Source organism: Salmo salar, chromosome 24 (assembly GCF_965601325.2).
Source record: "Salmo salar chromosome 24, fSalSal1, whole genome shotgun sequence".
Taxonomy (NCBI): domain Eukaryota; kingdom Metazoa; phylum Chordata; class Actinopteri; order Salmoniformes; family Salmonidae; genus Salmo; species Salmo salar.
This window is the reverse complement of record NC_138314.1, coordinates 6262501-6278777: the sequence shown is the minus strand read 5'-3', so window position 1 is coordinate 6278777 and position 16277 is coordinate 6262501. Positions and strand designations below refer to the sequence as shown.

General features: G+C 41.5%; 2 protein-coding genes across 2 annotated transcripts in view; both read right to left on the bottom strand.

Moving 5' to 3' along the window:
• Positions 1–426: 426 nt before the first annotated feature.
• Positions 427–7392, bottom strand: LOC106585212 (neural proliferation differentiation and control protein 1). Its single transcript, XM_082968449.1, has 5 exons — positions 6966–7392; positions 5457–5541; positions 5052–5131; positions 4579–4678; positions 427–4149 (listed from the first exon to the last, which is right to left on the bottom strand). The coding sequence occupies exons 1-5, from the start codon at positions 7100–7102 to the stop codon at positions 4084–4086; spliced, it is 468 nt and encodes a 155-aa protein (XP_082824575.1). The 5' UTR covers positions 7103–7392; the 3' UTR covers positions 427–4083.
• A 70-nt stretch (positions 7393–7462) lies between these two features.
• Positions 7463–16277, bottom strand: part of LOC145863934 (uncharacterized) — a 45573-nt gene continuing 36758 nt past the window's right edge. The window contains exons 3-4 of the mRNA XM_082968448.1: positions 8020–8115; positions 7463–7713 (exon numbers count right to left, since the gene is read on the bottom strand). Coding sequence (XP_082824574.1) covers positions 7478–7713; positions 8020–8115 — 332 coding nt within the window. The 3' untranslated portion in view covers positions 7463–7477. The remainder of the gene's footprint in view (positions 7714–8019; positions 8116–16277) is intronic.

Genomic DNA, 16277 nt, shown 5'->3' with positions numbered 1-16277 from the left:
TTGAAATTTTCCATATTGACTGACCTTCATGTCTTAAAGTAATGACGGACTGTCGTTTGTCTTTGCTCATTTGAGCTGTTCTTGCCATAATATGGACTTGGTCTTTTACCAAATAGGGCTAATTTAAAACTTTTTTGCTTACTACATGATTCCATATGCTTTATTTCATAGTTTCGATGTCTTCACTATTATTCTACAATTTTATAAAATAGTAAAAATAAAGAAAAACCCTGGAATGAGTAGGTGTGTCCAATTTTTGAATGTTACTGTATATTTTGATTCTCTCATGAGATCCCAGATTGTTGTTTGCATCACATCTAGTATTTTTGCTTGATTTTCATTTAAAAACAATCTTCACTTGAAGCTTTAGATCATCTTCCAACAAGATTGTCCATTGTCATAAAAAACACAGCACAGCAGACCATGTTGCAGTTAAGATAGTATAAATACTTTATTACATTTTTCTGATATCTCTTCATGCATCATGTTCAACAATCCCAGTAGTAGTGAAAGAGGTTGTTCATCGCTCAGGGTTGGTGTGTTAATTACCCTCTAGTCCGGGAGGGGGGTTTACTGTAGAAAAGGGCAGTCACTAATCACTCCTGGAGATTCTTAACTATCCACATTCGTGAAAGTAAGCAAAGAGCACATTTCAATCCTTCAACAAAGATTTATGGAAAACCTAGGAATTATGATCAGCATTTTGCAACCCTGGGCCTAGGGGACAGTATTGATGTACAGGTAACTGCCAAAATAAAAGGAAGGATGAGGGATACAAAGTACTGTATATTGAAGGCAGGTGCTACCACACAGGTGTGGTTCCTTAAAAGTCCAAAGCAGATGCTTTTCTCAATATCAAATCATTTCTGGGTAACAATTAAGTGCCTTACTGTGACTGTTTTCAATTAAAATGATCAAAAATAAACAAAAATAGCTTCTTAGCAAAGAGCAACTTCTCATACAAGAATTTTGCTAGGACTGTCTGGGATTGGTCTGGGATACAGTAAAAACTGAAAACTAGCTGTTATTGGCAGAGAGGTTTGGAACTCTCTTCTTATTGGTCTACTAACGACACCTGGGTATGACACCAGGCAGGCCAAAACGACAGTAGGCTGAACATTTCAGGCAGTCTTTTCAAACAGCTCTTACACTTAAAGGGCATTACCATCATTTTCACAATGTTAGTGTTATTCTAACCTCAGTGTGGAAATCCATGACAGACTGACCAGGTGAATCCAGGTGAATCCAGGTGAAAGGTAAGAACCCTTATTGATGTCACCTGTTAAATCCACTTCAAACAGTGAAGATGAAGATGAAGGGGGAGGAGACAGGTTAAAGAATGCTTTTTAAGCCTTGAGACAATTGAGTATGTGTGCCATTCAGAGGGTGAATGGGCAAGACAAAATATTTAAGTGCCTTTGAACGGTTTGAGTGTCAAGAACTGCAACACTGCTGGGTTTTTCCACTCAACAGTTTCCCGTGTGTATCAAAAATGGTCCACCACCCAAAGTACATGCAGCCAACTTGACACAACTGTGGGAAGCACTGGAGTCAACATGAGCCAGCATCCCTTTGGAACGCTTTCAACACATTGTAGAGTCCATGCCCTAACGAATTGAGGCTGTTCTGAGGGTAAAAGGGGTGCAATTCAATATTAGGAATGTGTTCCTAATGTTTTGTGCATTCTGTGTAAATATAAAACATTTGACTGCACTGGGCTTTAAGCAATTAACATCCCATCATGCTTTGGGTCATGTATAAAAATGTCAAGTTGGCCATTATTTTGGCTACAATGGCTATAAGCAGAATTCTGTGACTTTGAAAGAGCATAGGGGGTTTAAAGGGTGTGTATGTGTGTGTCTCTCTGTCACCAGATCGCAACCAAATTGAACACTTATGGGAGATTCTGGTGCGGCGCCTGAGACAGTGTTTTCCACCACCATCAACAAACTTCATATTATGGAATTTATTGTGGAAGAATGGTGTCACATCCCTCCAAAAGAGTTCCAGACACTTGTAGAATCCATGCCAAAGTGCATTGAAGCTGTTCTGGAGGCTCGTGGTGGCAACACTTCCAATTAAGACACTTTGTATTGGGGTTCTTTATTTTGGCAGTTACCTGTAAGTATGTAGGTAAAAACAGTCAAGGTTTGATGTTCAGCATTTTAACAAGTCATCTAGGCCTACATCAATGGATGGGTCCGTTCTAAGAGAATCCCCTTTCCATCTTACATACATTGTTCTTGAAGCCTAACTGGGCAAATCAAATTGTCTGCATCCACAAATCATTCATGTTCCAGTATGTGTCGGACCACCTTTTCCTTCAGTATGAGAGAGTTGAGGCAGAGAGTAAGAGAAATGGTTAAGTACATAGAAGAGCTAATGACTTCAGCATTCCTGAGAGACAACAGCAGTAGGCAACTTCTGAAAAGACTAGTGTGCTCCAAAGAGCATCCTATTCCCTATAGTGCAAAACTTTTGACCAGGCCTTATCTGGCTTTCATAAAAAGTAAATGCACTATACAAAGATTGGGGCGCAATTTGGGTCTCACCTTAGGCTAAAGAAAACAGTGGTTCATTTGACACAGCAATCAGAAATATGAACTAATAATGTGTACAAATACATCATTAGTGACAGTTTGCCATCTCTGTACGGTACACGTCAGTGGCTATTTACATAAACATCGTCACAAATCATGGGGACAAATATATGTACACAGTGGGGTTGCTCTGTTTGAGTTCTGTAAAGAACTTCCAAATTCCTTTGAAATCATTCACGTTATCTAAATATCATAAGCAAGTTTACACAGGAAACTTGAATAACAATCATAAATGCATATAGACTTCTATCCCTTTTCAGCAGAACCCAGTGTCATCAAGTCATGCATAGTGGGACCATATATAATGATAATATAAAGGCTATATAAGAGAACTTTAACAGGTCAGGTTTACCGTATGCACTGCATGTGTACATGAAACAGTCAAATAAAATACAAATTATATATTTTTTAAAGTTAAATTATTAGAAAATCAATGATGAGTTTCAGATATTTAAGATGCATAATTAATGGAACTTGATTCCCTATATATGTGTATGTAGGGAATGAGGTGCCTTTTGGAATGCAGCCATTTAGTCTGGCCAATGACTGCATTGACAGCCTTATAAATTGTACTATGCCAACCATTCTTCATCTCCATTTCAAAGGCTTGAACTAACGTTTGCAGTTCCATAATTATTTCTAGGACCAGTTTTCAAGCCTACAGCTACCTATAGGCCCATAACACATCTTTCTTTTCCCACTGTAGTTCTTCTCTGTTCTCCTTGAACCTGTCTGTGGGTATCTATCGTATGAAGAAGGGTTGTATTCATTAGTGCACACTGTAGCAATACATTTTGCAATGGAAAAAGAAAACAGCATTTCTTGTTGGAAAAGTTCAGGTATAGTCCCTCTGTCAGTTTTCTTCTGTTGGATTTCTAGTGAATACGACCCAGAAGTTCCTCTGTACAGGGGTGACACAGCACAAAGGACTGAAGGGGAGAGCAGAACTTGGAGAATCTTATCCATCATCCTACACACTAATCTCTCAGTCAGTTTGTTGATGTGTGCACATGTTTGACAGAAAAAAAAACAGGAGAATTTTACAGGATCAATTACACCAGAGATAAGATAAACATAAAATACGAAGGAATGGATATTTTAGGCCAGACGGAAAGGTACAATATCGTGTAGGTTTTCTAAGTGCGAGAGATGTCATGGGTCCCAGATATCGGTCCGATTCAAGAGGAGATTCATCTGCATGCCACTTCAATCTGCCATTCAGATACAATGTCCATACAGTCCACCACTTCTCTTCCTCCTCCTTTTCACATCTGTCTCTCTCACAACTTCCGCTCCTTCCTTCTCTCCTTACAAACCTGCCTGCCCTACCGTGTTAGGAGTGTATCATGTGAGACAGGGTAGTATAGAGAAACCCGATGGGTTATTTGTAGGTGTTTGAGTAACTAAGTGTGATTTGATCTTCCTGTACATGTAGGATGATATCTTTCATAGGTGCATATCAGAATGTCCAGGGTTGTCAGGGTTACTTGTGGCTCCGCTGAAGGGTGGAATCATCAAACAAAGGATTCTTCACCTCCATTTCCCCTGTCTAAAGAGAGAGAGAGATAATGACAACCTGCCATGAGATGAGGAAGAATGTGTAGTTTATAAAACTATGATTAGTAGTATTGAGTCCATTTATTCCCCTCCCTCCCCTGATTCAAATTGTTACTTGATAATTCTGTTCTGATTTACATAACCTGTTCATTTTCTATTGTTAATTGCTCCATTTTCTAATTTAACATTGTGCTTTGGCAATATGTATCAATGCGTCATACCAATAAAGCAAATGCGAGAGAGAAAAGAAGAGAAGCCTGTAGCGTATTTATAAAATTGTATTCAAAGTAAATGTACAGTATTTAACTAAAATGTATTCAAACTAGGAGGTAAATATATATATTGGATATCAGTCGTGTATCGTTGTCTCTACCATGCCTGCATGTCTGTGCAGTACACTATGTGTGTGTCTGTCTCTTACTGGGGCCAATCCAGGACACTCGTACACCGTGAAATCGCCGTCCTCATTCTCCTCATCTGACGTGGCCCCAGAGTCAGGCACATTTGGTTCATCCCGGTGTCTGAAGAATAGGGAAAAACACAGAACAGAACACTGAGTCATGGAGGTATCCAAACATCACACCACAACCTACAATTCACCCTGATACAGACTGACAGGAAGACAAGGGAGAAGGGAGGGAAGAGGAGGAGAGGCAAGACGTGGGCTGTGTCTGGAAACGTTAATAGCCTTCTTCCTCTGTCCTTTTCGCCCTCAATTCCTGGTAAAAACACTTTGGAGCACCACCAAGTAGCTTTACAAAAGAGGAAACAAGGAATTGACAGCTAGTAACATTTTCAGACAGCCAGGGACAGAGGGCAGACAGGTAAGTCTGGTTACGTAGCAGACAAGACAGACAGACAGAGTGGAGCTAGAAGGCCAGGTGCATGACTCACTTCTCCAGGGAGAGCATCTGCTGTTTCTGGTGTTGGTAGTGGTACATCTGGGCACTCTGAGCCAGCCTCTTATCCCCAGGCTGCAGGCAGGGCATACGATTACATTAGAGGGCATGGTGGCACCCTACTCCCTACAAAACTTTTGACCAGACTATATAAGAATCGGGTGCCATTTTGGAGTATTTCAATAGAACATTATTGTACAGAACATGAGATTGTTTCAATGTGATTAGTATTGCATTGCATTTAAAATTGAAACACACTTTACAGTAAAACAATAAAATGAAGATGATAAAAAAATTAACTAACATGAAAGATAACGTAGGAAAAAAAATGTATAAAATAACATTTATATGATTTCTATTGTGACCATGACTTTGTAATGCAATTGTGTTCTGTACTCACCACATTGTTGTCATAGGAATGGGGCCCCATACCCCCATAAGCAGGGTAGTCTGCCTTCTGAGCCAGGCGCACACCTCTCTGCAACCTGAGATGATACAGGGACATCCGAGTTAGCTCTATGCCATACCCAGCACATTGTACATCCTACTGTGATGAATGTGGTTCTATTTTGTAAAATGTACTTTCTTCTTTGTCAGCATTTATAACATGGAATAGATTACAGGGCTCTAGACAGACTTTTTTCCCGTTTTGACTTGTGTCCCATATTGTACCTGCGTTCCATACAGAACCAGGCTAACGACTAGCCATCTTTTAAATTACCATGCCCTTGTAGGGCTTGACATTCAGGTACATTTGCTAGTGGCACACTGGGCCAGTGCCACCTGAAAACTACTAGCCTGAATGAAAAGAATACTGGCCCGGCAAAGCAGATGATGCGTGCATCATTTAAATGTCATCTTAAATTTGCGGGCTGAGCAAGTAACTTATATACCCTCAAACAAAACGACATTTTAACTTGACAATATCATATTTGCATTTATTGTTTGGAGGGAAAAATATAACCTTTACGCAATCTCAAAAAGGGTGTTATTGTTAGAGATTTTGAACAGGGCCCTATTTAATTTTTCCCAGTTTCTCCAAGTTTTTTCAGGTTTTCACTCTTGAGATATATATTTTTTTTAACTACAAAAACTTCATATTCTAACAATGCTTAAACCACACCAGAGGAGATAGTTGTGTTAGGCTAGCGTTTTTGTACTGTACAGTGTAGGCTACATGATGTGATGGCGAAGTTTGTTAAACAAATGCCGGGCAATTGATACAAATCATTATGATCTCATTCTGCCAGGTAGGCCTACTTTGCAGTCAACATTTAATTGGGAAGTTTTTTGGGGAAAGCCTTTAGACAATGTTCATTCAAACAGCGCATGATGGGTGAATTGCGCATCACAAAGTCAACTAAGACTTCGGATCAAACTTTTTGAATACCTGGTTTGCATACCCATTGTTGCATACCGATTGATGTTTGAATAAATCTTGATAAAAAAAAAAACTGAACCAAAAACTAACGTAACCAGTTAAAGCAATTAAAATTGGTTTCACACTGCCAAGTCAAAGGGTCGCAAATTCGAGGATTTCAGTCACAGTTTTGAGCTCTGGATTAAAGTTTAAACCAATATGAATCTAATCTCCCTGAATTTGCTTTGTAATCATTTTACAAATAGTCATGTAGCAAGTTAAACCTCGGTTGTTTATTAATGCTGAGTCAGTCTAGACTCTAAAATGGTTACATGGAGTAAATCTCTACTAGTCCGTACAACTGAAGTGCATACAATTTACAATCAGCACCTTAAAACGTACACTAAAACGAAGCAACAATGTGACTACTAAAGACACGCCAAACTGTCCGTTCATAAAACAGTTAAGTCAATGTACAGTAAAGTACCACGCAACATGTAAGAAACCAATGCCAACTGGAACAAGATGCAGATGTAGGGAGAATTTTACCTGATCCAACAGACACCAGCCAAGAGCAAGGCCACAGATCCCATGACCGCAAACACACTGGTCATGACTGTAAAGAGGAAAAGAAAGGGTGTTAGGAAAAGAGGATGAAAACGGCCGATAGAGAAAAGGGAAGACATATCTAGAAGAGGGTATAGATCAGAGGAGAAGACAGACTAAGGCACTGTCTGGGTTAGTTCATGGACTAGGAGAAGTAAGTGGGACAGGAAAGATAATCCATTGACAAGGTTGTATGCATCCCAAATTGCATCCCTGGGAATATCGTGCCATTTGGGGCACTATTAACCTCATTTAAGAGCCAAGAGCAGTTAAAGTCAATACAGCATTCACAAGATAATCAGGATGTGGAAAAACTTCAGATTGGAGAACAATGGTTCCCCTGTTCAATATTTCCATGAGAAATGTGTAGATAATACTGGAACGTTCTTGACTCACGTATATAGAGGAAAGCATTTTGCTGTTAAAATCGAAACATTAAAAAGTAATAAGGAAGGTTACATGCCAATAAACACATGATCGTTGGAGGGGTAAGGGATGATCAGGGGCCCACTACGAACTGCTGGGATGTGGGTGGTGGTGGGGGCCGTCATTGTGGGGGCGGCTGTAGTCGTGTTATACGGGGCTGTAGTGGTACTGTGTGTCGTAGGCTGCTCTGTGGTAGGCCGTTGGGTGAGGATCATGGATCGGTCATCCTCCTCCTCGGCTTTGGAAAAATCCTGAGTGAGAGGAGCTAGGAGATACAAAAATTTGAGAATAAATGGTAATTGATAGCAAGGAAAACTATACTAATATAGCAAATCATATGATCTTCCTGGTCACATTATGCCATAACTATGCAATTAAAAGCCGAATGGCGGAGCGGTCTAAAGCACTGCATCGCTACCGGCCGCCCCCTCGGGGGCGGCGCACAATTGGCCCAACGTCATCCGGGTTAGGGGAGGGTTTGGCCAGGGGGGTGCTTTACTTGGCTCATCGCGCTCCAGCGACTCCTGGTCAAAAGTATGGCACTGTAAAGCCAAAGGTTTTCTTCTCTCACCTGGATGTTTGACCCCTGACTCCTTCTGTTGGCTGATGATGGTGGACAGGAAGTCTATCTCCTCATCCACTTCAGGGAACGTGGTCACTTTGCCCGCTGAAAGGAGAACATGATCATGGTCATTGGGTTTCAATGATTACTTACACAACGATGTGAGGAGAGGAGAAGACAGAGGTAGACGCAGAAAGAGAGCAATTCCTCCTCCACCATCCGGGTGATTGCAGGTATGAGTCAGAGATCTACAAATCGCCAATGATGACCTCCTACTACACCATAGTGACTATGGGGAAATCAGTCATCAGATACTGATAACACAAGCTACACTTAATCAACTGCACAAGCTACTGAATTCCATACAGAATGACAGGCTACGAAATAATACAAAACACAGAGCAATATAGACACACTACTGTAGAGATCAGGCATCTATTCATCCTATAATTGTATTAATAGTAGTGCTGTAGGTAAGGGTGGCAGATCAACAGGAAAACCACAGCCCTGCTGACTAAGGGAAATACAGAGTCTTTGGTACTTGACTCCAGAGGCATACACTTTAAAATGGGGAGCTAACATGGCCACCATATAGAATTACAGTGTCATCATGTAAATGCATCATATTGCATCTATTACTGAACATAAATACAAAATGCAACATGCAACAATTTCAAAGATTTGACTTCTTATTTACAGTGATGGTCCTACCCCGGCCAAACCCGGACGACACTGGGCCAATTGTGCACCGCCCTATGGGACTACCAATCACGGCTGGATGTGATGCAGCTGGATTCGAACCAGGTACTGCAGTGACGCCTCTTGCAATGAGATGCAGTGTCTTAGACCACTGCGCCACTCGGGAGCCATGGGTGGGCATAGGCCCACCTATTTGGCAGCCAGGCCCAGTCAATCAGAATGAGTTCTTCCCCACAAAAGGACTTTATTACAGACAGAAATACTCCTCAGCACCACCTCAGACGATCCCGCAGGTGAAGTAGCCCGATGTAGAGGTCCTTGGCTGGCGTGGTTACACGTGGTCTGCGGTTGTGATGCCGGTTGGAAGTACTACCAAATTCTCTAAAATGACATTGGAGGCAGCTCATGATAGAGAAATTAACAATAAATCTCTGGCAACAGCTCTGGTGGACATTCCTGCAGTCAGCATGCCAATTGCACACTCCCTCAAAACATCTGTGGTGTTGTTGACAAAACTGCACATTTTAGAGTGGCCTTTTATTGTCCCCATGCCGTTTAATCAGCTTCTTGATATGCCACACCTGCCAGGTGGATGGATTATCTTGGTAAAGCAGAAATGCTCACTAATAGGGATGTAAACAAACTTGTGTTCAAAATTTGAGAGAAATAAGCTTTTTGTTCATATGGAAAATGTCTAGCATTTTTTATTTCAGCTCACAACACTTTACGTGTTGTGTTTATATTTTTGTTCAGTATTAACACATGGCTCTCCTTGACATCCATTTACCCCGTACTGGTACTCTCAGGGACACAGAGGAATTCCAGTTAGAAAGAACTGGTCCACGCCGCCCTCATGTGGCCAGTGTGGATAAACACACACACACACACCTACAACAAAAAGTGAGTCGATGATAAGTGTAAGGATCCAAATCAAATCATTCATCAAGTACAAAAGGCTTGCGCAAAGCATTAAATAGCTTTGCATTTGCAGAGACGACTCGCTGCATGTTCCTTACATTGGATTGGTTTGTGCTTAATCATAAAGGGTTACTATATCAACAGTAATTAATAATGCTGGTTTCACAGGTGAGGTGAGAGCAGTGAGGTGATAAACTGCATAGCAGTACGGTGCTATAAGTGTTAGAATGTGTGTGTGGTACTGTAATGCCTGTGTGCCTATGTATGAGACTGAGTAAGCCAGTGATACTGTGTGTTGCTAGCTGGATCAAAGTGAGAGAATCTCTGTGTGGGTGGGTGTCTATGACAGAGTGAATGTGAGGTGCTTTCGTGCATACACGTGTGTGTGTGTGTGTGTGTGTGTGTGTGTGTGTGAGAGTGGTGCAGTGTGTGTATGTGAGAGAGAGAGAGAGAGAGAGTGTGCATGCATGCGTGTATTTGTGTGTGTAAGAGAGTCTGTACATTACAAATTAGTGAGAGTGGGGGAACGTGTCGCAGTGTGTGGGTGGATAGGTCAGCGTCTCTGTCATGAAGAGGTGCTCTGAGCGTGTGGGTGGAGGGCACAGGAGAGAGAGAGAGAGAGAGAAAAATCATGAATGAAAACCATAACCAGGGCAACAGAGAGAGGAGCCAAGAAAGGGAAAGGATAGAAGGTAACTATTCCCCAGGTCATTTCTGTAAATGAGAATGTGTTCTCAGTCAACTTACCTGGTAAAATAAGGGTTAAATAAATACTAATTTAAAAAAAAGAGAGGAGGGGGTCAGAGTCAGATTAAATATCTGGTTCAGAGGCGAAGAATCATAAATGAACCAAAGACCCATTTCTAAAGGCCGTTTCAAGGACTGGAGGGAGGGTATTATAATTTTCTGATGTAATAAATGTTTTCAAAATGTCAGACTATTCAGTTCAATGCCACTATTGTATGCAGCAGACCACAGATATAACTCCAATTATACTGAGCAAAAATATAACACGCAACATGTACAGTGCTGGTCCCATGTTTCATGAGCTGAAATGAAAGATGTTCCATATGCACAAAAAGCTTATTTCTCTCAAATTTTGTGCAAAAATGTGTTTATATCCCTGTTAGTGAGCATTTCTCCTTTGCCAAAATAATCCATGCATCTGACAGGTGTGCTATATCAAAAATATGATTAAACAGCATGATCATTACACAGGTGCACCTTGTGCTGGGTAAAATAAAGGACCACTCTAAAATGTGCAGTTGTGTCACACAACACAATGCCACAGATGTCTCAAGTTGAGGGAGTGTGCAATTGGCATGCTGACTACAGGAATGTCCACCAGAGCTGATGCCAGAGAATTATAAGTTCATTTCGCCTCCGTCGTTTTAGAGAATTTGGCAGTACGTCCAACCGGCCTCACAACCGCAGACCAGATGTGATGACGTGCAGCAGCTTGAAGAGATCTGTAGTCTTGCATGATGTCTTCTTTGATGTTAATTCGAATTTTTTAATCAGAGTAAATAGAGCCAAATATATTGATAAGAGCCACCTTGTCCGAGAGATATTTACATGGATATCAAAATGTCATGCCAGGGTAAGCTTACACAAAACACAGCCCTTATTTCTAGTGTTTCTAAAATCTACAAAGGATAAAATGAATGGTGTAAAAACAACTGGAACCATCAGTGTTTGAACGCTAGGTTTTATGGGTATTATGACACGGCCAGTTATGACACGGCCATTCTGTTAAAGGTCCCCAAGGCACATACATCCCTGGGTCGCTCGTCTTTTCAGTTCGCTGCAGCTAGCGACTGGAACGAGCTGCAACAAACACGAACTGGACAGTTTTATCTCAATCTCTTCTTTCAAAAAGACTCAATCATGGACCCTCTTACTGACAGATGTGATGTGTTGCTACCATGCTGTGTTGTCATGTGTTGCTGCCATGCTATGTTGTTGTCTTAGGTCTCTCTTTACGTAGTGTTGTCTCTCTTGTGATGTTGGTCCACGCAGGAGGCATTTTCGTAGGCCATCATTGTAAATAAGACTTTGTTCTTAACTGACTTGCCTAGTTAAATAAAATCAAAAAGTCCACTGTGGAGCTCAATAGTCCCATATAGTATCCGACTAAACAACACGATAGACGATGGAGTTGAGCAGCAGCTGATGTGAGCAGACTGGTGCTCCGAAGTCACATAAAATGATTTATTAAAATAAAAACCCTATTGACTTCAGCACCCAAAGAATAGCCTGCAATTACACAGAACACTTTATGTGACGTCGGAGCTCTAGTCAGTCCACACTAGTCGCCGCTAAACTCCAATTGTAAATCGGCTATATCGTCTGTATAGTTGACCCATGATAACCTGGTTTATTTTTCTATTCACACAGTAAGACAAAAAGGCCTCACTGCTTGTCTACTGGCATATGAAATAAGTAAATGTCATTAAGTATTGAATTATAAATCCTCAGAACCCTTTTTCAGTCTGGTTACCTTCTAGCTGTGGTCGATGGCATATGGGTCTTAATGACGCAAGCCAGTTATGCATATATTAGTGATCTATTCCCTTTTGATAACAGAGAAAAGGTTGCACCTGAAACCAATGCAAGTTAGTCAACTCCAGCTGCAATTTCCAATAATTTGGTGGCCACAGTTAAAGTGAAAATCTCGGACTTTAACAACAGCTAGGGAAAAGGGTGCCGTTTGGGAGCACACAAGACACAGTGGCAACAGAAATATGAGTCATACTGCAGCTCAATGCTCAAATGTAATTATTCTGTCACATTTCCTCAAAATGTTCTGTGTTTGTCGAGTGGGTGGTTAGGGCTGGGTAAAGACCAATCTCTTGTTTGAACATGTTGTGTCTGCAAATATTGCCTTGTTTTGGGGGAAATGACCTGAAATAGGCAACTGTTTGCCCTGTGTCTAGCAGCCTTTGTCTACTGGAAATATGCTGCCGATTGCTCCATGTGCCTAGTGGCCATGGTCTCAAGCGTATTACATAGAATTGTTCCAGGTGTTTTGTAAGTGAGCGAGCTGTACTGTAGGGCAGGGTTCCCCGACTGGCGGCCCGCGTGCTGTGGTTTAATTTGGCCCCCCAAGTTTTCTGAGCAACTGAAAAACGTATATATACTCTGAACAAAAATATAAATGCAACATGTAAGGTGTTGGTCCCATGTTTCATGAGCTGAAATAAAAGATCCCAGAAATCTTCCATATGCACAAAAAGATTCTCTCAAATTTTGTGCACAAATTTGTTTACATCCCTGTTAGTGAGCATTTATCATTTGCCAAGATAATCCATCCATCGTTTTAGAGAATTTGGCAGTCCCTCCAACCGGCTTCACAACATACAAAGTGGTTCGCATGCGATGCATTCTTATCCATTAAATTCAGTCATGTGCCAGTCATGTCCAAAGTGGCTGCAAAGAACTAATGGCCATTAGGAAAATGGATACCACTTAAATGCGGTGGGCTAAGTCGGTGAATTAACTGTGTGTACAGCTGCAAATCCAGAGGTACGTCTCAAATGGCATCCTTATTCACTACATAGTGCACTATTTTTGAACAGAAGCCGGACTATGGTCAGAGCAGTGCAGTCACGGTCGTTGTAAGAGACGGACCAAGGTTTGTTGAGTTCCACATATTTATTTAAAGAGAAACTTCTTCAACCAAAACAAACAAGCAACACAACGTGACTACGTGGTGAAACAAGCACCAACACAAACAATATCCCACAAACACAGGTGGGAAAAATGGCTACCTAAATATGATCCCCAATTAGAGACAACGATTACCAGCTGCCTCTAATTGGGAACCATACAAAACACCAAAATAGACATATTGAACTACTACACCATAGAGAACCAAGGGCTCTCTATGGTCAGGGCATGACAAGTGCATACAGGGACCATTTGGGAAGCAACCCAGGATGAGAGCTGGTAAACATGTCCAGATGTACAGATACTCAAAGTCTAAATGGGAAGAATGATCTATATCACAACCAACACCCTTGTTAACATGGCCATCCATACGAGTGGACGATAGTTTCCAACAGAGCAAACTGTTGCTCACAATATCAGTGTGCATGGAGTGGCTAGAATATCCACGGATGAGCTCGCTCAGGAGGAGGATAGAGTGTGTGAAGGACAGCAAGAGGAAAAGAAAAGAGAAGAAAAGGAGGATAGAGAGTGATAGAGAGGAAGAGAGATATGTGGAGGAGGAAAGAATAATAGAGGGGTCCTCTCTAACCTTCTGTTTAGTGATTTACTCTGTTACCATCAGCTCTTCTAGAGCCAGTCAGTGCATGTGTCCTAAATGGCACGCATGCGTTAAAAGTAGCATGCTCTATAGGGATTAGGGTGCCATTTGGGATGTATTTTCTGTCAGTGGATCAGGGAAAACCTGCTTGGCAGACAGTCCATGCTTTAAATCTGTGCTGAGGGATACTCGGTTAGACTTTGTTGTGACTAGGCTGTAATCTCACAGACCGATGGTGAATCAGGTCTCAGTCTTTCAATTCCTTTCCTTCTTTATGTAGGACTTTCCTGGAGTCGCCCTCCCTCCAGTGTCTGTCTGGCCTATGACTAAATCTAAGCGATATCTTTATGGGTTTTAATGCCAATTGTTTTGTATCAGTACCACTTTATGAAAGTCATCCATTCTCATTTTGAACCATTATGAATCCTTTCCCATTGCTCTGGCTCTCTCTCCCTCTCCATTGGAACAACACACCTTTTTCCTGAGCTATCAGCTCTCAGTCCCCTGATGACGCACCTCCTACGCTGTCTCATTAACACTCGTTAAAGTCTGAGGCAGTGGGGGACTGGAGGGGAGACTGCTATTATCCATTAAAAAGTGAGCAATATTAACCTCTTTTTCACATTAAACTAGTCTCTCGTGAGATAGGACAGAATGTGGAACAATTCTCCCTGTGCCCTCGTTTTGTAACAGGTTATTAGGACAAATCTCGTGGGGGTACACTCAATGTTCCCTCAAAAAGGTCTGCTGAGCACAAACTTGAACATTGTGAAAATTCTGTGCAACTCCTGGCGCTCGTTTACTGCGAACACTGCGGCTGTACCCGCTTTAACTTACAGTTTTAACAGTGGTCAAGTGTTAAAAGTGCTGTGGCTATTTGTGCTGTGGCTATTTGATCATAATTTAGTCCTACCCGAGTGGCCTACCATCAAAATCAATGGAGGAAATGGCTCCATAACATTTTAACATTTTAACATGGAAATAGCTGTTCTATCATTCAGCCTACTGTAGCAGCCAATGTGTTGTGTTCAATGTATGCCTACATTCGATTAGGCCAGTGGTTCCCAAACTTTTTATAGTCCCGAACCCCTTCAAACATTCAACCTCCAGCTGCGTACCCCCTCTAGCACCAGGGCAGGGGACTCTCAAAATGTTGTTTTTTTGCCATGATTGTAAGCCTGCCACACATACACACACTATACGATACATTTATTAAACATAAGAATGAGAGTGAGTTGTCGTCACAAACCGGCTCGTGGGAAGTTCTTATAGGACCAGGGCACAAATAATAATAATCAATCATTTTGCTCTTTATTTAGCCATCTTACATATAAAACTTTATTTATTCATCGAAAATTGTGAATAACTCACCAGGGGTTAATGAGAAGGGTGTGCTTGAAAGGATGCACATAACTCTGCAATGTTGGGTTGTATTGGAGAGAGTCTCAGTCTTAAATAATTTCCTACACAAAGTCTGTGCCTGTATTTCGTTTTTTATGCAAGTGAGGGCCAAGAATCCACTCTCGCATTGGTACGTGGTTGCAAAGGGCAAAAGTGTCTTAACAGCGCGATTTGCCAAGGAAGGAAACTCTGAGCATAGCCCTATTCAGAAATCTGGCAGTGGCTTCTGATTAAATTCCATTTTCACAGAACTGCTTTATGCAATTTCGATGAGGCTCTCTTGTTCAGATTTCGGTGAGTGGACTGGAGGCAGGGCATGAAAGGGATAACGAATCCAGTTGTTTGTGTCATCTGTTTTGGGAAAATACCTGCGTAATTGCGCACCAAACTCACTCAGGTGCTTCGCTATATCACATTTGACATTGTCCGTAAGTGTGAGTTCATTTGCACACAAAAAAAATGGTACAATGATGGAAAGACCTGTGTGTTGTCCTTGTTAATGCAGACAGAAGAGCTTCAACTTCTTAATCATAGCCTCAATTTTGTCCCGCACATTGAATATAGTTGCGGAGAGTCTCTGTAATCCTGGATTCAGATCATTCAGGCGAGAAACTCGTCATCATGCAAGTGGTCAGACAAGTGAAAATTAAAGAAAACTTTAAGTTTGCCTCTCAATTAAAAAAAACGTGTCAATACTTTGCCCCTTGATAACCAGCGCACTTCTGTATGTTGTAAGAGCGTTACATGGTTGCTGCCCATGTCATTGTATAGTGCAGAAAATACAGAAGAGTTTAGGGGCCTTGCTTTAACAAAGTTAACAATTTTCATTATAGTGTCCAAAACGTCTTTCAAGCTGTCAGGGATTCCCTTGGCAGCAAGAGCCTCTCTGTGGATGCTGCAGTGTACCCAAGTGGCATCGGGAGCAACTGCTTGCACGCGCATTACCACTCCACTATGTCTCCCTGTCATGGCTTTTGTGCCA

Excerpts from the sequence above, each read along its gene's own strand:
- LOC106585212 (XM_082968449.1), bottom strand. The coding sequence starts at position 7,102 with ATGTCTTCCCTTTTCTCTATCGGCCGTTTTCATCCTCTTTTCCTAACA. Across the intron at positions 5,542-6,965 it reads GCTGGTGTCTGTTGGATCAG|GTTGCAGAGAGGTGTGCGCC; the intron begins GTAAAATTCTCC and ends GTATCATCTCAG. Across the intron at positions 4,150-4,578 it reads AGTGTCCTGGATTGGCCCCA|ACAGGGGAAATGGAGGTGAA; the intron begins GTAAGAGACAGA and ends CTCTCTCTTTAG.